General features: G+C 37.3%; 1 protein-coding gene across 1 annotated transcript in view; it reads left to right on the forward strand.

Moving 5' to 3' along the window:
* Positions 1–22,716, forward strand: part of MED14 (mediator complex subunit 14) — a 74,846-nt gene that overhangs the window by 24,394 nt on the left and 27,736 nt on the right. The window contains exons 11-16 of the mRNA XM_036270456.1: positions 2,889–3,014; positions 6,198–6,276; positions 10,906–11,065; positions 14,660–14,854; positions 15,236–15,370; positions 18,025–18,101. Coding sequence (XP_036126349.1) covers positions 2,889–3,014; positions 6,198–6,276; positions 10,906–11,065; positions 14,660–14,854; positions 15,236–15,370; positions 18,025–18,101 — 772 coding nt within the window. The remainder of the gene's footprint in view (positions 1–2,888; positions 3,015–6,197; positions 6,277–10,905; positions 11,066–14,659; positions 14,855–15,235; positions 15,371–18,024; positions 18,102–22,716) is intronic.

Below are 22,716 nucleotides of genomic sequence, written 5' to 3' on the forward strand. Positions count from 1 at the left end.
GCTTAGTAAGTAAAAAAAAAACTCAGTATGATTACCCATGGGATATTTAAATTACTTTGAAAAATAGACTCTAAGCATGTGTTTACATAGGAAATTTTGTGTGCTGTTCGAATAAATTGTGAAGATTTTTCTTTAGCAGCATTTTGTAGAGATGTCACTACTTGAATTAGTAGCCAGAAGATCTGAGTTCAGCTTCTTGCACTTGAATAATCACACTCTTTGGCCCCTCTTCTCATCTGTAATCAGAATGTCCAGGATCTTCCTAGATCTTTAACTCTAGTGGAGGTGTGCTACTGCAATGGGTTTCAAGCCCTGGGTGTCTGTAGAGTCCTCGGTGTTAGAAAAAGGTGCCTCAAAAACTAAATTTTGGAGAGGGGGAGGTGCTGGCATGTGGGGTTGGGCTTCCCAGTCTTGCTTTAATCAGAACAGTTCTGGAAATGAGGACTGCTATAGGAAAGGGTCTGCTGACCCACCATTTGAAGACATATGCCTTAACGTGGTTTTTAAATTCGTGTTTATGCATTTATACTCTTCACGTAGTCTTACTTGATCCCTTTTGTGACAGGAAAGCATGCTGTAGTCGGATCCTTTATTGGGATCAGGGGCTGTTCCTGGAATCCCTTAATGCAGTTACCCTTTATCACCTGGCTTTTCTTCCAGCTCTTACCTGGAATAAGCTGAGGACATGAGTAGCTCAGAAAATGGAGCATTTCAAGGGATGGCTAGGAGAATGCACAGACAGCAGGTCTTGTATAGCCCAGGTGGCATTATGTGGTTTCTTAAGGGTGGGAAGTGGGGGTGGGCAAAGACTCGGGGAGCAATTTTTAAAAAGGCAGTGCAAAACACTAAAGGTGACTTGCCATGTGGTCCCATTCGCTGCATTGCCTGACTCTTGAAAGCTGGGGCACTCTCCTTGGGTTGTGTTCTGTCAGCTCTGGAGTTGGGGTATCTAGGTCAGTTCAGAAGCTGTGAACCACACACAATTATTCCTAATTGTGCCTAGTTTCTTGTCTTAAATCTTCACACTTTATATTACTGTCTATTGGTACCTTCCTCGTGTTGTCCTCAATGAAAAGATAGGGAGAAACGGAAGAGAAATATGTATATATATTCCTGCTGCAGGAAAAAGTAGTATATACTACTGTCATCTTGCACAGCCTTTAATTCTCCCTTCTATATTTTATTTGCAAGTTTCTCCATTTTTGGAAAACTGAACACCTGGCTTTAAGTGCTTAGGGCCTTATATATTTTATTTTATGAAGATTAGTCATCATAAAATATGGTCAGAGATATACATCAAAGTATTTTCTGTCTTTTGGACTGTGTTGTATATTCTACTTTGATGCCCTATCTTTTCAAGAATACTCCATTTTTATAATTAGATTGAAATTATAATTGTTATCCCAATTGTCAGAACTAGTTTTACTCAATTGCTATACTTTAAAAATGTTTTTGCTTTAAGGAATACATCTACATCTTTAGGAATTATAACAGTACAGATAAGTTTTAAAAATCAGCAACCCTGCTTCAAATCTGTAAGTACTTTTTGTTATATTAATGTAGTCATTTCAGCAAAACATGAACTAATTTGTCACATTGCTCTGAATTATAGAATAGTGTAAAAGAAATTCCTGTTTGTGTCTTTTTGTTGTGTTTTTGTTGTTGTTCTATTTTTTGTTTGTTTTTAGGTGAGAGTTCTACTGGATCTGCGTGTTAAACATCTGCATACAGATATGTATCAGATATACACGAAAGCAGTTTTTCATCTGACTAAATATGTCTCCAATATTTTTGCTTTATTAATTTGATAATTTGTATGTGGTACCAGTGGTAACTTCACTCATTTTAATTATTGCAAATTTATAATAGGAGGTTTTGGTTTGTCTCTTTGATTCATAAAGGAGGAAAAATAATGTACATTGTTAAGCACTTTGCTTTTTAAATCACCTTTTCAAACTTGTCACTTCTTCCTCCTGAGGACCCATGGCATGGACAGCAAAGATGTTATTGTCCTTGTTTAACAAAATAGCACAGAGAAGTCACACCTGTTGAAAGGCTGGGCCTACCATTACCTCTCTCTTCACTACCTGTCTTTCTTCTGTGTTGTAACTCTAGAGGAATGGGGTAACCAAAAGAGTATATTTCTTTTACAACGCCTCAATCTGATCAGCACCTGGTGCACTTACAATGCTTTGCTCCTTTACTTACTTTGTTATGCCAACTTGTGGGATTAAGGGAAGAGTTAATTGGGCCTGGTGGAAATACTGTGAAACTCTAGAACAAGTATATTGGCAGCTTTGGGAATTTGTGTATAGTAGTTGCCTATGTTCTTATTTTATCTGTAACTTGGAAATGAGGTACATAAATAACGAAAAATGTTTTCCTGTATAATCAATAATATTCAATAGTTCTCAAGTGTTTTATTTAAAACACATGGGCCCTAATTGCCAGAAAACCTTTCTTTATGACTATTTAGGCCATAGATGAAACTTCTTTGATTTACCAAACAACTAATTTTCTTCCCACTTAATCAAAAAGAAAATCCTTAAAAATTAACGTATAGGTAAGTACTGAGTGAAAGTAAAACTAGAACCTAATTGAGGTTAAATTTTCACTAGCCATTTTAACGTGTTTTTTTTTTCAAGGCATCTTGGAACTTTTTTGCTGTAGTATTTGAGACAGGCATGTTTGTTTTAAATCACCTTGAAGATTGCATTCTTCCTTTTGTGCTCCTAATTGACTTAGTATATTTTCGTTTTGCAAAAATCATGTTTTTCTTCTAACAGTCAGGTTTGTTCAATAGTTGATTTATTTCTGGTCACTGAGAAATGCTTTTTTTAAAAGAAATACTTGGATAGACATTTAATTTTTAATTTTTAACTGTTCAGCTTCCATAGAGACTGCACTTCCAGCTCTTGTTGTTCCCATCCTGGAGCCCTGTGGTAATTCGGAGTGTCTACACATTTTTGTAGATTTGCATTCTGGAATGTTCCAATTGATGCTTTATGGACTTGGTAAGTTACTAAATGATTAGTCATTCAGTGTAAGGAACAATATTTTTAACAAAAGCAAAATTAAAATGTTCTGCCATTTGATGTTGAGAAGAGCGGCATAAGCAGTGAAGAGAGAAGATACGGAGGGGATAACTCGCTGACATATGTTCCTAGGGGCCCATTTTAACTCTACTTTGGATTTTCTTGTAACAGAAGTTAAATTTCCCAATATGAAGTACATTCATGTTGTTTCTCTTATGTAAAAGTAATAATGTTGGTGGCTGATGTTTTTAGATTATCTAGTTTACTACTAATAGTTGGGTGACATGGAGATGGCTACAAGGAATTCTCATGTCGTTCATGGCGAAAGAACATGTTTAATGACCACATAAACATCTAAGATAACTTGGGGTAAAGAATCCTGGAGGAAAAGAGGCTTTTTTCTGGATTAAATACAGTAGAAATTAAAGTTTGATTTCTTACATGTTCTGTTACTGAGTTGTTCTGAAATGGTGAAATACTAGGAACTTAGTGTGTTTTTTTTAAAAAAATATTTTTTATTTTTTTGTTGGAAGCATTACACGTCCCCCTTTTTTCCCCTTTGACTCCATTCTTCCCGCTCCTACCCCCTTCTGCTTTCCCCAGCTTAATGTCTGTATTGATTGGTTATGCATATATGCATATAAGTTCTTTGGTTTATCTCTTCCTACTCCTTCCACCCCCCCCCCATTCCTCTGAGGTTTGTCAGTCTGTTCCCTACTTCCATGATTCTGGATTTCTCTGGGTCAATAGCTTATTTTGTTCATTATGTTCCACAAGTAAGTGAGATCATGTGATACCTCTCTTTCTTTGACTGGCTTATTTCGCTTAGCATAATACTCTCCAGGTCCCTCCATGTCATCTCAAAGGATAAGAGATCTCTCTTTCTTACAGCTGCACAGAATTCCATTGTGTATATGTACCACACTTTTTTATCCATTCATCTACTGATGGCCACTTGGTCTGTTTCCAGATCTTAGCTATTGTAAATAGCACTGCTATGAACATAGGGGTACATACATTCTTTCTGATTGGTGTTTCAGGCTTCTTAGAATATATTCCTAGAAGTGGGATCACTGGATCAAATGGCAGTTCCATGTTTAATTTTTTGAGGAAACACCATATTGTTTTCCATAGTGGCTGCACCAGCAGTGTGCTAGAGACCCCTTTTCTCCACATCCTCTCCAGCATTTGTTGTTTAAAGATTTGTTGATGGCCGCCATTCTGGCAGGTGTGACGTGATATCTCATAGTCATTTTAATCATCTCTGATGATTTGTGATGTTGAGCATTTTTTCATATGTCTCCTGGATATCTGTATGTCCTGTTGGAGAAGTGTCTATTCAGGTCCTCTGCCCATTTTTTAATTGGATTGTTTGTCTTCTTTTTGTTGAGTTGTATGAGTACTCTATATTATGGATATTAAATCCTTATCCGATGTATCTTTGGCAAATATGTTCTCCCAGAGAGTGGGTTCCCTTTTCATTTTGATAATGGTTTCTTTTGCCATGCAGAAGCTTTTTGGTTTGATGTAGTCCCATTTATTAGTTTTCCCATTGTTTCTCTTGCCCTAGATGATGTATCACTGAAAATTCCGCAATGTATTATGTCTGAGATTTTTCTGCCTACATTTTCTTCTAGGATTCTTATGGTTTCACAGGTTACATTTAAGTCTTTTATTCATTTTGAGTTTATTCTTGTGTATGGTGTAAATTGGTGATCTAGTTTTATTTTTATGCATGTAGCTGTCCAATTTTCCTGACACCATTTATTGAAGAGACTGTCTTTTGCCCATTGTATGCTTTTACCTCCTTTGTCGAATATTAATTGTTCATACTGTCTTGGGTTGATATCTGGGTTCTCTGTTCTGTTCCATTGATCTATATGACTGTTCTTGTGCCAGTACCAGGCTGTTTTGATTATGATGGCTTTGTAGTATATCTGGTATTGTGATCCCTCCCACTTTGTTGTTGTTTTTTAATATTGATGTGGCTACTAATAGTCTGTTATGGTTCCATATAAACTTTTGGAGTATTTGTTCTAGATCTGTGAAATATGCCTTTGGTACTTTAATAGGGATTGCCTTGGAACATAGTGTTTTTGCATTGCTAATGGAACATTGTTCTTGAATATATTAGCACATTTGCCATTTGAAATTAATATTAAGCTGAATAGATTGATGAAAATTAAAGGTTTCACTGTTTTCTTGATTATTAACACAGTACATGCTCATACATTAACAATAAGAATTTATTTTCTCACAGTTCTGGAGGTTAGAAGTGTGAGAGCAGGTTGCCGGCATGGTTGAGTTATGGCCAGGTCTCTCTTCCTGGCTTGTAGACGTTGGTCTTCTCACTGTGTCCTCACATGGCAGGAAAACAGAGAACAAACTCTCTGGCCTTTCTTAAAAGGGCACTAATCCCGCCCTGAAGCCCCAACCTTATGCCCTTACCTAATTCTAATTATTTTCTGAAGGCCCTCCCTCTAAATACCATCACATTAGGGATTAGGGCTTCAACATATGACTTGGGGAAGGGATGGAGAGGGGAATACAATTCAGTCCATAGCAGTGTTCTTTTTATTTTTCCTGTGTTTTTTAATTTAGTTGAAATCATTTTATATTTTGCTTTTTGCTCAACATTCTATTATTACCATTATCTAGTGACATTTAGCATGCTAATCTTCAGCCTACAGCTCTTGCATATGCCAGAGACCATTTGTGTTTAATAAGTATTATAATGGAATTTTATAGTTTTTATAATTTTTAAGGTTCTAGATCTAGTAATACTATGAACTTTAAATACATATAAATTAAAAATGTCAATTGACTAGAACCAAGAGTTTTGGAAGTTAAAATATAGGCAAAGAATTAACTCATGTATTTGTTGCTTATTCTTCCAGAAAGTGTATGTATATATATATATATATATATATATATATATATATATGCTATTAATTAGTTATCTTAACTATAACTCTCTGTAAATGTTAGAGGGAAAACAAATTAGGTTAATTTATGCCTAATGGTGCATTTAGTTTAGTTTTTTCCTAACTCAAAAATAACACTACTTTCTGCCTCAAACAATAATTTCATTTAAGTTTTGAGCTACCTAGATATTTTATGTTTTGTGTAAGCAGTTAATTGATAAACTGCTTTATTTTATAGACCAGGCCACTTTGGATGACATGGAGAAGTCTGTGAATGATGATATGAAACGGATCATTCCTTGGATTCAGCAACTTAAGTAAGCTTATTTATTTAGCTTAAGAATAAAAATGGAAACTTATTTGACAAGATATATTTTTTTCCATCATTACTCTTGATCAGTCCTTAATGTTTATGACTTGAAACTTGAGCACCTTTTGGTACTTAGATTCTAAATTCTCTTGGAATAGGTCCAAGATGGCAGTGCTTCATATCAAATTCCCCTCTAGAGCAAATACAGGTATGAAGGGCATGACACTCACCTTTCGTTCTTTGCCACATTCTCTTTTGTACAAGTGCTCTACACAATGAATTTTATTGTGTCTAGTGTTCTCTGCAGTAGTGTCTTATTTGTTCTTATCTAGGATAATCTTTATGGTATGAATCTTCCAGCTGGCACTTTCAAAATAATCATTTCTGCTTCTCTAATACTGTCATTCAATTTGTCTCAAAATCCTTTGGATAGTTCGTAAATTGAAAATGGAGCTAGAGATAATTCTGTGATGTTTCATTACCACTGTAGTACACAAAGGTACCATTATAGCAACTCGAACAAACTCTTAAAATTAATAAATTTCAGAGATCAAAACTATAGCTAGCAAATGGAGAAAGGGTAGGATCTATTGATTTTGTGATCTTCTAGCCCTTCTCCTTTTGTAAATATTTGAAAATTTCGATGTCATTTTTTTTTATTAATAGGATATGATTTTAAATGCCAATAAATATTTTGTTTATCCAAATAATATTTAGCTGTTTAGTTTATCTTTATATGAAAAATGATAGTCATTACTCTGGGTAACAATTTCCAAAATTTTTGTGGTTTAGCATCATTGTTTGTGTATTTTGGCTACACAAGCAAGGTTTAAATACTTAAATGCTTAATAATTCACATTTTGTATAACTTGAGCTTGTTTATCTGGCAGTTCCCGCCAGCAGAAATATAACCTAAAACTAGAAAGCTAAGTCCCAAAAGCCTTAAATTCACATAATTATAAGAAGGGACCTCTGGCCCTGGACAGGTGGCTCAGTTGGTTGGAGCATCGTCCTGTACACCAAAGGACTGTGGGTTTGATTCTTGGTCAGGGTACATACCTAGGTTGTGGGTTTGATCCCTGGTCGGGGTGCATACCGGAGGCAACTGATGAATGTTTCTCTCTCTCTCTCTGCCCCTCACCCCCTCATCCTTTCACCCCTCTCCCGCACCCGTCTCCCCCAGCATCCCTCTCTCCCTTCCTTCTCTCCCTCTATCTCTCCCTTCCTCTCTAAAATTAATAAAAGCATATGCTCAAGTGAGGATAAGGGGGGAAAAAGGAAAGGTCCCCTGGTTGTTAGTTGTTATAGTGCTTTTTAAAAGATCTTTGATAAATAACCAGCTTATCACTAATTCATCATGAGACATTAATTTTTTAAAAAATAACTATTGAAGTATAATCTGCGTATCATAAAATTCACCCATTTTAAGTGTACAATTCAATGACTTGTGGTAAATTTACTGAGTTTTGCAACTATAACCACAATCCAGTTTTAGGACATTTTTATCACCTCAGAAAGGTGCTCAATTACAGTTAATTCCCATTCCCAGCCTCAGCCCCAGGCAAGTATGAACCTGTTTTTCGTTTCTGTAGATTTTCCTTTTCTGGACATTCCATATAAAAGAAATCATAAAGGATGTGATCATTTGTGACTGTCTTTCACTTAGCATAATGTTTTGGAATTCATGTTGGAGCATGTATCTGTACTTCATTCCTTTTTATGACTGAATAATATTTCATTGTATGGGTAGGCCATATTTTGCTTATCCATTCATCAATCGATGAACATTTGGGTTTGTTTTCACTTTTTGGCTATTATGAATAATGCTGCTATGAATATTCATGTATAAGTCTATGTGTAGACTTACATTTTTATTCCACTAGGAGTGGATTGCTGTGTCATACAGTAAATTTATGTTTGACTTTTTAAAGAAATTGCCAGACTAGTTTCCAGAGTAGTTGTGCCTGCCACTCTACAGTCTCCTCAGCAGTGTCTGAGTTTTTCATTTTTCTACATCCTTGCTAACACTTGTTACTGTCTTTGACTATTGCCATCCTAGTGAGTGTGATGAGGTATCTCACTGGTTTTAATTTACATTTTCCTAATGACTAATTAAGTTGAACATCTGTTCATGTGATTACTTATTTTAATAATATGCATTGAAAACAAATTTTAGACAAAAGAAATGAAAAAACATGTGTAAAATATAAGCCCCAATTTTTTTATTATTAGAGTTAACAGACATAATTAGAACAAGCAGTATAAGAAAAAAAAGATAATTCCAAATCTATGCATGTTTATCATTGAAAGTACCTATATTGGCAATTAATATAGAAAATTTATTCTTATGTTTAAATTGTTCCACAAAGTCATAACAAAAAAAAAAATTGAGTGAAAAAGCAATTTTGTATATGCTTTGAAAAGAGATCTTGTATTTATAATTTATATTGTATTTATTATATCTTGTATTTAGAATTTTTAATGTGTCAAAAATGAGCTTGGTTCTTCTTTGTTTATTTTGTTAATCCTCACCCAAGGATATTTTTTCCATTGATTTTTTTTTTTTTTTTAAGAGAGAGTGGGAGGGAGGGATGGGGAGAGAGAGACAGACAGACAGACATTAACTGGTTGCCTCCCGCATGAGCCCTGTCCAAGGCCAGGGATCTAACCTGCAACCCAGGTACTTGCCCTTGATGGGGAATCAAACCTGAGACCCTTTGGTGCCCAGGCTTACACTCTAACCACTAAGCAACACAGCCAGGGATTTTGTTTGTTAATTTATCTAATCTAGGTTACATTGATGATAATGCTAATTATAGGAGATAATGTATATCTTAACTGTTTTTATGTTTTTCTTTTTTGTTTTTATTCCTCACCTGAGGATATTTTTCTACTTACTATCAGGTAGCGTGGAGAGAGGGAGAGAGAGAGAGACAGAGAGGAACATCGATGTGATAGAGCCACATCGACTGGTTGCCTCCAGCACGACCCAACCAGGGCCAGGGACAAACCGCAACTGAGGTACGTGCCCTTGACTGGAATCGAACCTGCGACTCATTGGTCTGTGGGCTGATGCTCTAACCGCTGAGCCAAACCGGCCAGGGCTCTATGTTTTTCTTTTAATAACATAACATAGAGATACCAGTCTCACAAAGGTATGTTGATGGGACTTGAAGTAGAGGATTGAAAGCAACTTTAGCAAGTTCAGGATATTCATTTTTAACTTTTATCCAAAATGAAGCAACTATTGGTATATTTTTAATATTTATCTTTATTCTTTTATTAGTAGCCAGTTCTAGCAATTGATCCTGTGAAGTTACAGTTAAATTTAACTTTGTCAGTGAAAGAAATGGGTTCCAGATTTTATACATTTAATGTCATATATTATAACATGGTTTTACTGCACAACTAGTACAGTTTGTACCACATGCATTTCACCACACAAATGCATTAGCAGCCGAACTGGTCTATACCCTGTTCATCAAGGCAAGCCTACTGATATGAGTTTGGATGTGTGGCATTATTATGTTGCTATGAAAAGTTTCTAAATTCATATTCTTATTTTCTGTAGTTATATCATTGTGGATCAGTGAGAATTTATTAACTCTTTTTGTCACATATTATATGGTGTCCTAGCCTCAAGGGTAGATAAATAAAAGTAGTGCTATATAAAGCATCAAAGTGAAATCTGAGAGGGAGGAGGAAAAGAAGGTAATTAATACTTACTGGCACCGGATAGGTATACCCATCACTTCACATACATAGTACAAAAACTGGGATCATATATCTCCAGTGATACCAGAAAAATGAGATACTTTTATACTTATTTATTATAAACATTTCGCCCATTTTTTTTTGTTTGTTTTTTTATCTTTATTGTTGGAAGTATTACAGATGTCCCTCTTTCCCCCCCAACCCCATTAACACCCTCCTTGCCCCCCCTCCTTCACTGCACTGTTGTCTGTGTCCATTGGTTACACATATATGCATATAAGTTCTTTGGTTTATCTCTTCCCACCCCTCTTCCCTCTGAGGTTTGTCAGTCTGTTCCCTACTTCCATGTCTCTTTCACACATTTTTAAAAAATGTGTTTTTATTGATTTTAAAGGGAGAGAAACATCGATATGAGAGAAACATCGATTGGTTGCCTCTTACATTTGCCCCGACCTGAGATCTAACCCGCAACCCGGGTTTGTGCCCTGACCGGAAACAAACCGGCAGCCTTTCAGTGCACGGGACATTGCTCATCCACCTGAGCCACACCGGCCAGGGCACTTCAGGAATTTTTATAAAGGATGTTGAGATTAGTTTGAGCTGTCTTATAAACCATAGGCAACCTTTCATCCCCTATAATAAACTGATATAATGTCTCTTCCTTAATACTAGTTAAATCTACTTTATAACTAATCAAATAATTCATGTTGCAGTTTAACTCCTTAAACTAAAACTAACAAACCAATATAAAACTGGAAAAATGATTCACCATTATGGTCATGTGTCCTTTTACTAGTTCAGTTAAACTTTAAATTAATTGGTTTTTGTAGTGGCCTTCAGTATTCTATTTACAAATCAGTAGCATGCAGTTAATCAGAAAATTCTATGATTTTATGATGTGGATTACCTTTTTTAAATTAAGGTTTTGGCTTGGACAACAGCGTTGCAAACAATCTATAAAACATCTGCCTACAATAAGCACTGAAACATTGCAGCTGTCCAATTACTCAACTCATCCTATTGGAAAACTTTCTAAGAATAAGCTGTTCATTAAACTTACTCGTCTTCCACAATACTACATTGTAAGTATGCAAAGGGGTGATTTGGGTGATCGAGTTCAGTAATTCTGTCAGTATCTTGAATGATTTATTGTTTAATTTAATTTGCAAATGTATTTTATTAGATAGCTGACTTTTGTATAGTAATTCTCAACCCAGGAGGGGAAGGAACAGTGGTAGGGATGGGGGAAAGAGCAAAATTAGGTCTCTAAGAAATTACATAGTGATTAAGCAGGGTTGGGGAATATAAAATATGCCCCCATTCCTCACCTTAGGATCTTTCCTATAGTGAGGCCCAGTTTCTGCTTGGAATGAAGCATTATCTTTGTGCAAGAAGAAAAAATTTGAAAGCAACTACTGTGAAGGTTTGGAGGTGTTTTGGTGTCAGATAAATTTGTTTGGTTTTAGTCAAAGGTTGACTTGTATAATGCAGCCTTTTAATATGGGCAGGCTGAAGGAGCTTTATTTTCTAATCCTTAATTGATTGAAGACATATATATCCATTTTACTGGTTGCATGTACCTTTCAATGCATAGTAAGATCCTTTCTTAGTCCTTTTTCACTCTAGGTATTTTCCAATTAGTTTCTTTGAGGTCTTTGAATTGGTGAACATTTGCAAAAACTTGAAATATGAACTCACCCTAAATACATTTCCCTGCTTGTAGAAATTTCTGTGTATACCAAGTAGATCCTCCTGGCTAAGATTCTAACATGTTTGAAAAACTTAATTATAAAGCAACCGTTTATATATCACATGATTTAGACCACAACTGAATATATGTTACTCTTTACCCTCCATATTTCTCACTTAGAGACAATATATTCACAGAAGTGGAAAAACTACTGCCATGGGCATTAAGAAGAACAGAGGAAAGGCTTGCAGCCTTTAAATGTCTTTCCGCCATTTTACTTTTCTCAGATTCACTAAGATATAATTTACATGTAGTAAAAATTAACTTTTTTGTGTCTTGAGTTTTAGTAAATACATACAGTTTTATAACCATCTCAACAGGACACAGAATAGAGCTATCACACACCCCCTAAATACTCCCCGATTCCCCTCTGATCCCCTCCCCTCATTCAGTTAGTGATCACTGACCTGTTTTCTGTCTCTTTAGTTTTGCCTTTCAGTTTAGTTTCTTTCACCTGGCATAATGCCTTTGACTTTCATCCATACTGTATGTATCATAGTTCACTTCTTTTGTAGTTGAGTAGTTTTCCATGGTATAGATGTGCCACAGTTTGTTTAGCCAGTCTCCAGTTGAAAGACATCTGGGTTGTTTCCAGTAAAACTGCTATAAAAATTTGCATATAGGTTTTTTATGACCTTAAATTTTCATTTTGTTTGGATAAGTAACTAGGAATGGTATTGCTGGGTCATATAGTAAATGTATGTATGTTTAACTTTATAAGAAACTGCCAAACATTTCCAACGTGGCCAGACCATTTTGCATTCCTGCCAGCAACACATGAGAGTTCCAGTTGCTCTATGCTCTTGCCAGCACTTGATACTGTAGTTTTTTTGTTTAATTAGCCATTCTAATTAAACATCTAAAGATATAAAATGGTATCTTATTGTAGTCTTAATTTACTCTGCCTTGCTCAGCTGGTGTGGCTCAGTGGTTGAGCTTTGACCCATGCACCAAGAGGTTGCTGGTTCGATTCCCGGTCAGGGCACATGCCCAGATTGTGGGCCTGATCCCCAGTGGGGGGCATGCAGGAGGCGGCCAGTTGATGTTCTCTCTTATCAATGTTTCTGTCTCTCTCTGCCTCTCCCTTCCTCTCTGTAAAAATCAATAAAGAAAAAAAAAGTTTTTAAAATTTATGCTGCCCTCATGACTGATGATGTTTAATATTTTTTCATATGCGTATTTACCATCCATATATCCCAAAATTATATTTTTGTTGTTAATCCTTTCCTAAGGATATTTTTCCCATTGATTTTGTTTTTTTAGAGAGAAAGGATAAGGGAAGGAAGGGGGGGTTGGGGAGAGAGAGAGAAAGAGGGAGAGAGAGAGAGAGAGAATGAATGAGAATCAGTGGGAGAGAGACACATCAATTGCTTGCCTCCCACATGTGCCCCAGCCAGGGCCGGGGATCAAACCTGCAACCCAGATGTGTGCCCTTGACCGGGAATCAAACCCATGACACTCCAGTGAGTGGGCCAACACTCTAACCACTTCTAATTTTTCCATTTCCTCAGGTGTATCAGTGTGATGCTTAGGTGTTGGCCAAATAATTTAATGAAGAAAGTATGTGGGGAGGGGGGGAAGGCAGGATGAGTCAGGAAAGTGTGTTGGTCGAGAGCTTTGCCTAATAGCATTATTTCTCTTATTAAAGTATTTAAGGGACATTTCTTAAATGTCCGGTAGACCTTGAAAATAGTAAGCTGGTATAGTGGGTAAGAACAAGGTTTCTAGAGCCAGACTTCTGGAATCAAAGCATGAGTCCATCACTACTTAGCTCTGAGACCTTGAGCAAGTAACCTAACTTTTTTGTGCCTTGGTTTCCTCATCAGGAAAATGAAGATAATTCTAGGATAATATGTGGCCCATAGTAAGCTCTCTATTGGTGTCATATCTTATTGATGATATTGTTATCCTTATCCTTACAATGAGCATTTTTCAGTTGAAAAGTCAGGGTTTATTTATTTATTTATTTTTAAAAAATTTTTAATCCTCACCCAAGGACATTCCCGCATTCATCTTGAGATAGAGCGGGAGCGAGAGAGGGAGGAAGAGAGAGAGAGAAACATAGACGCGAGAGAGACACATCAAGTGGTCGCCACCCACACAACCCCAACCTGAACCAAGGACCAACTACAACCGAGGCATGAGCCCCCGGCAGGAACTGATCCCGGGCCTCTCTCGTCCACAGACCGACGCTCCAACTGCTGAGCCAAACCCGCCAGGGCCAGGGTTTATTTTTATATGCTTCCAAGTATGAGACATAGTTCGCATTTTTCTCTGCCATATTAGTGGAATTCTTAGGATGTTTAATGGTTTAGGGAGACAGCTGGGTGATTTGAAATAGATAACATTTTAGAAAAATGTAGCAGACCCGCTGGACTTAAGCATACATTTTTTATAAATATTTTTTCTTTATTGATTTTAGAGAGAGAGGAAGGGAGAGAGAGAGAGAGAAACATTGATGAGAGAGAGAGCATTGATTGGCCACCTCCTGCATGCCTCCCAATGGGGATCGGGCCCACAACCTGGGCATGTGCCCTGACCGAAAATCAAACTGGCAACCTCTTGGTACATGGGTCAGTGCTCAACCACTGAGCTACACTGGCTGGGCAAGCATAAAAATTTTTAAATTTATAAGTAAGGTATGAATATCAAGAACACCTAATGCGAATAATCTAACTGTCCCATATGCTATAGTTTATAGTTGCTTTCACTATTATTGTTTTTCTTTAGTCTGATCTATTTTTTAGAAAATAAATTATATATTTACTGGGAATGCTTTTTTTGACATCACGATTGACTTGTCCTTGTTTAAAGAAACAAAGACATCAACAGTAGATTTATAATTCTGAGCCCTACTTGATATAAGGAGGAAAACATCCAACACCTATCATTTCTCTGAGTCTCATTTCTGATTTGGGCCTTTTAGGTTGTAGAGATGTTAGAGATTCCCAATAAACCCACACAGCTGTCATACAAGTACTACTTCATGTCTGTGAGTACTGCGGATCGTGAAGACAGCCCTGTCATGGCACTCTTGCTGCAGCAATTTAAAGACAATGTCCAGGAATTGATTTTACGTACAAAAACTGGGAAACAGCCCAGAACCAATACCAAGCGCAAGGTATGATCACATGTGGAAATGAGCACAGAATTTGTGTACATTAACTTTGTTGTATTCTTAAATTGTTTTTAGTATGGGAAATAATTAGATACGGTTTTTTTAAAGACTGGGCAGCAATAACGTTTAAGTAACAATTATCTACATTTTCTCGGAAATGCTTCTCTTTTAATCATTAATTATAAACCATTTTCCACAAGAGAGCTTGTTAAGTACACAAAATTTACTACTACATTTCTCTTGTTTAGGCCAATATTTGCTCAATAAATATTTGTTGAATGAATAAGATTTTTACTTAGCCTTGAGTTTTGTTACAATAGTTTAACTGCCTTAACTAATTGTATCACATGTACTTTTTTACTGTGTTCTTCATTTAATTTCTAGTTATCTGATGATTCATGTCCAGTAGAACCTAAGAAAACCAAGCGGTCAGGAGAAATGTGTGCCTTCAATAAAATTCTAGCTCACTTTGTTGCTGTGTGTGATACAAATATGCCATTTGTAGGACTTCGGTTGGAGGTAATTTTTGGAACAATTTTAGGTACTCTAAGTGAAAGAGTAATTTTAAAAATGCTTTGCTGAAGCTACATGGGTTCCATTAGGACAGTGGTTCTCAACCTTCCTAATGCCGCGACCCTTTAATACAGTTCTTCGTGTTGTGGTGACTCCCAACCATAAAATTATTTTCGTTGCTACTTTATAACTGTAATTTTGCTACTGTTACGAATCGCCATTGGAAATACGTGTTTTTCGATGGTCTTAGGTGACCCTTGTGAAAAGGTTGTTCGACCCCCAAAGGGGTAGCAACCCACTGGTTGAGAACCACTGCATTAGGAGAATCAGAATGATTGTCATCTTGTTCATTTTGGGAGGGGTGGGGTTGAAATCATAGCATCTCGTGGTGTACATGTAAAACGACTTAAATTATTTCATCTCTCTGATTCCAAATTGTGGGCCTTCTGCTCTTGATGGAAATGGAAAGTAAATTCTTCCCAATTAAAAAAAAAAGGGTAACTTTTGAGAATTACTATGTTGTATACCTCTTAGTAGCAGCATTATTTAACTCTGTGAGACATGGTTAAGTGATAAAGGGGTGCCTTACTTTTGAGTTGATGAAGCCATACATATTGCTCATACACATAACATTTGGTTCCTTTCTGAGAAGCAGGTCAGGAAGAATTGTAAAACTGAATTTACTCTTGTCACATGGAAGAAGCAATTATGTATGCAGAATTAGTGTTTTTAAGAATACACAGTTGTGATCATTTAGCATGATCCCAAAACATGAAAGTAAAGAGAGAGGGAACAGATAGAACCTGCATTTTTCAAAAAGGGCTTTAGACGAGGATCGGCAACCCTTAAAAATGATACACTAAAACCTCAATTATTTCGCTCTAAAGTTTTACCTTTTGTAAGACTTCGTCCCTCTGTAAATTATTATTATGTAAAGGACCAGGTAGTAAATAGTTTAGGTATGTGGGTCATATGGTCTCATACCACAACTATTCAAATCTGCTGTGTAATGTGAACCAGCCATAGTTGATATTTAAACAAATGAGCGTGGCTATATTCAAATAACACTTATTTATAAAAACAGGCGGTGGGCTGGATTTGGCCATGAGCTGTTGTATGCTGACCCCTGCGTTATAGGGCTTTGGGATCTGAAGGTGGGGGATCAGGTGTGACACTGTGAAGAACATCAATTGCCCAGAGAAATCCAAGTCCAGAAATGAGCACCCAAAATAGATATTCCTGTTCTCAGTGTCCCAGCTTCTAGAACTGTGAGCTTGATGAATGTCCTCTTGTCTGGGTACTGGCCATAGCTCAGCTCCTAAACTGTACAGACCATGTCTATGCTTCCTGTCTGCTTGACTGTGTTCTTGGACTGTTTCATTGTGCCCTGTGGCTTGATTTTATGAATGTTGTTCAGTACTACCTTTGCAGTAGCACAGGAGGCTACATGCTGCCCAGGGGCAATGTAATGCAGTTGTTTCCTCTATTCCTTCCTGGTCTGGCTCCTGCTCCCGCTCCCCACAGGCTAGATATTGCAGAAACTTGTCTTTGTAGTGTCCACATAGACTAATACCTATAGACGTATCTTCTCTGTCCCCCTTCTCTTCACTCCTATACCTGTTGCACACATAAGACATGTGAGCTCTATTGAATTCAGTCAAGCTCTTAAAAAGTTACCTACTTTTCTTCTCTCAATGAAAAAAAACACATTAAAGAAAAGTACATTTTCTGCTTCAAGCAATTTATACTGAGATGTGAACAGCTAAATCTAATCTTACCAGGGATGTTTATTTCTCTGATCCATAGAATAAAGGCAACATTTTTGAGCCTTCCCATACTTCGATTCCTTTTGAATCTGAACCCCTACTGCCTACTTGGTCAGGGGTTCTTTTTCTAAACCTCTGCCCTTCCCAGGCGGAAAGAGCAGGGTTCAGTGAAATAGTTAGGTCTACCTTAAATCCTTTTTGGAACAAGGTAGATATAAATAGCCTGCCATAGAAGACCAGGGAATATCTGCCAAAGGCAAGCATTTCTGTGGTAGATCAGATGACTTTCTGGCATAAATAACCTGTAGTTCCCCTGATAGGGTCTCAGGCACTATCCCTGCATTCATCTTTTTAAGTCACTTTCTGAATTCTCCAATTGGGAAAAATACCTCATTTAGGTAAATCTATAAATTGAAAATCTTTTCTTCTTGGGTTTCACAGGAAATAGTTTGTTAAAAGTGAAAATGTATTCCAGAAAAGTTCTGAACTAAAAAAATGTTGTGTTTAAAAGTGAGTACGACCATTCAAGCAGTGTTTCTTATTGAATACACAAGGGAACCAATCTTATTTTACAATTATATCATTTGGAACCACCAGAATAGATTATGGATTACTTTCAGCTCGCTACAAAAATTAGAGCAGTCTCCCAAATTCTGAGGACTTGTCCCTTATAGAGGGGTTTTTTAACTAGAAGCTCTGGGTCATCTTTGAATTTCACTGGAGTTATTATAATTCCCAGAAAATAAAATGATATGGGCAGTACTCGTGCCTAATATGTTAACTTTGGAAAAGAGTGGCCCTGGCAAAGATGCCACAAGAATAAGCAGTAGTACTTAGAAAAGGTAGTTTCCTTTCTAAAATTGGTAGTCTCATGTAACTGTGCTTTTCTCCTAGTTGTCCAATCTGGAGATTCCACATCAAGGAGTGCAGATGGAAGGTGATGGCTTCAGCCACGCAATTCGCTTACTGAAGTAAGTCCCTGTCATGCGTGTCACTTGGTGCCACACATTGCAGCCACGTTGTCAGAGCTGCTCCTCTCCTTTCATGAGACAGCATAAAACAGAGTTCACAACCTTTGGATGAGACGGATTTCTACATAGAATTACTAAGGTCTGGGGGAGGATTCTCTTTCCCCTGCCAAGTGGCAATCCAGCACCACTTGGTATTTTAGATCGTCTTTCCTCTGCATTTCTTTCATTCATTCCACAGATATTTCCTCAGTGTGACTATGTGTCAGGCTTGAGTTCTCATGGAGCCCTTCAGGATGCTCTAGATTCGCGTAACAGGGAGAGCTGGGCTAGTTTGGAAGCCAAGAAAGGTAGCTCTGAGGAAGTGCTAGTTGTGCTTTCACTGCAGGAGATGTGAGGGTTAGAGGAAAGGGAGCGAGGGTGCGAGTGGGTGGTCCTGACCAGAAGGAACAGCTGCTTTTGTGAAGGCTTAGAGGGAGGGAGCTCAGCATCCTGGAACTGAAAGGATTTCAGCATGGCAGGGATTGGGAGAGATGAATATGGAGATGTAAGCAGGAAGTGTTCAGGTCTGGTGGGGCTTTGTAAGTGTCCTTAAGGAATTGAGATTTTATCTAAAGATGGTAATAAGAAGCCATCAGGTGATTTTAAACAGAAACTTCCATCATTAGATAGGTGTTTTTGAAAGCTCACCCCGATAGCAATATGGAGAATAAATTGGAGAGAAACAAGACTGAAGTCATGAAACCAGTTGAAATGGTTCACACGAGAGTTGTTAATACCTTGTACTCGGGAAGGTTCCACAGGGACTTAGGGGATAAAATATTCAAGTGTTGCTGATTAGATTGATGTTGAAGGTGAGAAAGAGGAGAAGGTGGCAAAGATGACTTAGCTTTATCTTGGGCAAATGATAGATGACTGTGGTGTTTTCTGAGATAAGGGACACTGAAGATATGAGTTTGAGAGGCTTTCCTAGGTTTGAGGTGCCTAGACATCTTTTGGGCAGGTAGGGATGTGTCTCAAGCTCAGATAACAGGTCCGGGAAGGACAGGTAGATGAGTCATCATCAAGGTCATAGTAATTGAGCTGGGATAGTAAATTAAAGCACCAGGAAAGAGTATACAGAGGGAGATGGGCAAAGGGTTTGGCTTGGTTCTAAACATAGAGGGCAAGGGGCCAAAGGATGCTTAGAAGGAAAGCGAATGCAGTGTGTGTGCTTCGTAAAGTGACCAGGATGGACTTGCAAAGGTAGCATGCCATTTAAGAGGTCAACTTTTTAAAAAAATATATTTCTGTTGATTTTTTTTTTTAAAGAGAGAGGAAGAGAGAGAGAGAAACACTGATTGGTTGCCTCCTGTATGCACCCTGACCAGAGATCGAACCTACAACCTGGGTATGTGCCCTGACCAGGAATTGAACTAGTGACCTTTCGGTACACAGGACAACACGCAACCAACTGAGCCACACTGGCCAGGGCAAGAGATCAACCTTTTTGATGAAGAAAACATTTTTTTTTTTTTACATTTGTATTGTTTTCTTAGATGTTGCTTAATAATATAAATCATATAAGCAGGTTTTATTGATTGAATTCCTGTCTGCCAAGACATGGCCGCTTCTGCAATTTGAGCCAGCAGGGCTTTAATTTTTATTACTTGAGAATTAGTTTGTTTGTGTGAAAGATGGGAAGGGCTAGCAAATGGCATACATTACACCTGCGTGTCACGGTGCTTACTCCTTCTAGATAAAGCATTGAAGAACTGGAATAACTTCCCTTCCTGGCTATCTTAATGCCATCTCTACAGAATGTTGTTTTTAGGAGCAGGAGAGCTAGTCTTACAATGGAAATCAAGAGGAACATGTAGTACTTTTAATTTAATTGCTTTTGGTTTCGAATTACTTCTGCTTAAAATGTAGGGTATTTTTTTCTTTTCACTCTTCTTGGCAACTGCAGATAAGAAGGTGATGTTAACATTTGTGTTCTGTTTTCTTAGTTATGTTTTTCATATTTTACAAGAGTTTTAAAATATCGCCCTGGCCTGTTTGGCTCAGCGGTTAGAGTGTCATCTCGTGGACCAGAGGGGCCTGGGTTTGGTTCCTGCTAAGGGCATGTACCTCAATTGCAGTTTCTCCCCGGCCCTGGTTGGGGTTGTGTGGGTGGCAGCCATTCGATGTGTCTCTCTCGTGTCGATGTTTCTCTCTCTCGTCGATGTTTCTCTCTCTCTCTCTCTTCCTCCCTTTCTCCCTCCCGCTCTATCTGAAAATAAATGCAAAAAAAAAAAAGATTATAAAATATCTTAAGCTCAGCATTTTTATGAAAGAAATTTCAGTCCCCTTTCTTCTTGAACTCAAGGGCACTCATAATACTCCTACCTAAGAAGGAAGCACTTCATATATTTTTAGCTTCATTTTACAATAATTTTTAAGAAAGTCTTTATATTCTGGCTAATGTTTTCTATATTTAAAACATAAAAGGAAAATACATAGAAATGAATAAATTAATGATAACTGTTTGTCCAGTATATGCTGTCTATTATGAGGGTAGAATATAGAAATGAAGAAAAAAAAAGTAAACAATAAATGTCTAAACATGATTTTACCAAATTAAAATCCTGCATAAATCTAATTAGTATGTAATTGCTCTAATGCATTTAATCTTCAGAAACTCTTCTTTTACAAAGCTTTTAGTCCTAGATATGTTTTTTATTAAATAAAAGTATAAGTTGATACTTCAAAGCTTTAAAATTAGCACATTTGCCCAGCCAGTGTGGCTCAGTAGATTGGGCCTCATCCCATGGACTGAGAGGTCCTGGTTCGATTCTGGGTCAGGGCACATGCCCAGGTTGCAGGCTCGATCCCCGGTAGGGGGTGTGCAGGAGGTAGCCAATCAATGTTTCTCTCTCACATCAATGTTTCTATCTCTCTCCCTTCCTCTTCTCTCTCTAAAAAATCAATAAAAGCATATTTAAAAAATAAAATAAAATTAGCCCTGGCCAGTGGTTAGAGCATTGGCCTGTGGTTTGGAGAGACCCGGGTTCGGTTCCCACCAAGGGCATGTACTTCGGTTGCATTTTGTCCCCGGCCCTGGTTGGGTCATGTGGGTGGCAACCAGTCGATGTGTCCCTTTCACGTCGATGTTTCTCTCTCTCCCCCTCCCACTCTATCTGAACAAAATATTGAAAAATGTCCTCCGGTGAGGATAAAAAAATAAATAAATAAATAAAATTAGCACATTTTTCTTTTCTAAAGCTATGTTCTGTTCTTGTTCAACTTATCTCCTTGAAATCTGTTGAGCTGACTTAATGTATCTCTGAAAGTGTCATGGCAAACACATTAGATCCATATGGTTCATGGACATATTGCCTTATACAGATTTCAAAACAGCCTCAAGCCTACAGCACAAACAACACAAATCTCAAGAACAGCATGCTCGCGGTGCCTAGTTTTGAGCTCTTGAGTAAACCTCCTTCCCCTGAACTAATATTATAGTAATGGGTGGTAGTACTGTTCCTCTAGCCATATCCATAAGGTTTTTTTCATCTCTTCCATTGTGTTTCTTTGCCTAATAACTTATGTAAGTAACACAGGTCCAGCTCTTTTTCGCAAGTTCTGTGACTCAGCTTATTTCAGTTGTGTTACTCAGTTTTTCTGCATATGCAAGTGCAACCTTTATGAAACCCTCTTCCCTTTCCTTGTAAGAATAATTGTGCTTCTTTTACTAGCACTTTCAGTGATTGCCCCACTTTTTACAGAGACGTAATGTGGTCACTGATGTTTGTAAAACCCCTCAGAATGAAACTGACAAACAGCACATAATGGCCTAAAAGAAGTAATACTGACACACATCTGTCCTAGAAGACCAAGGCCTATTTCCTAAATTTATTCAGTACTCAGAATTATAGGAAAAAAATCAGTCAGGAGTAGCTATTTAGATGGAAAACCTTCTTTGAGTTGGTAGAAATTTTAAGATAATATTAATACATTGTCCTAGAAATGTCTTCCTCAGTTCTTAATTTTTAGTAAATATAGTAGTATTTTGAATTTGTAACAATTTTGTCCAGATTCCTTTTGGGGAACCTGTTTCTCTTCTTCCTTCTTCCTCCTTCCTCCTTCCTCCTTCCTTCCTCCCTCCTCTTCCTCCTCCTTCTTCTTTCCCTCACGTGATCATGTGTGGAAGATTAAAGTTATAATTTTAGTTTACTTTTATTCTCTCTGTTACGTTTATAACCTAAAAAGCAAGTAAATATTTTCCAAGTTTCTTGAAGTAGTAGAGCCAATTATATTTGTATCACAGATTAAAAAAGTGACATGGAATGTATTTTCAAGGTTGTATTGTTCCTAAGAGCATAAATTGGAAGGAGTCTTATTCTTACTTAGTTCTTCTTTGAAAATGTGCTGGCTTCTGTGTGTTCATTTTCTAACCAGATGGATTTCATGAAACACCTTTTTTATGTGAAAGGAAGATAATGTACTGCATTTACGTTTTCAAAATCAAGATTTAAAAATGTGTCTGAATTGGTTGCTTTATAACTCTTGTGGGTTAAGGTTATGTTTTGAAGGGTTGGGGCAGGCAGAAGTCCTCAGTACACCTATGACGTTGAAAAGCATATATGCACCTGGCCAG

The sequence above is a fragment of the Molossus molossus genome, unplaced genomic scaffold, assembly GCF_014108415.1.
Source record: "Molossus molossus isolate mMolMol1 unplaced genomic scaffold, mMolMol1.p scaffold_m16_p_2, whole genome shotgun sequence".
NCBI classification, from domain to species: Eukaryota; Metazoa; Chordata; class Mammalia; order Chiroptera; family Molossidae; genus Molossus; species Molossus molossus.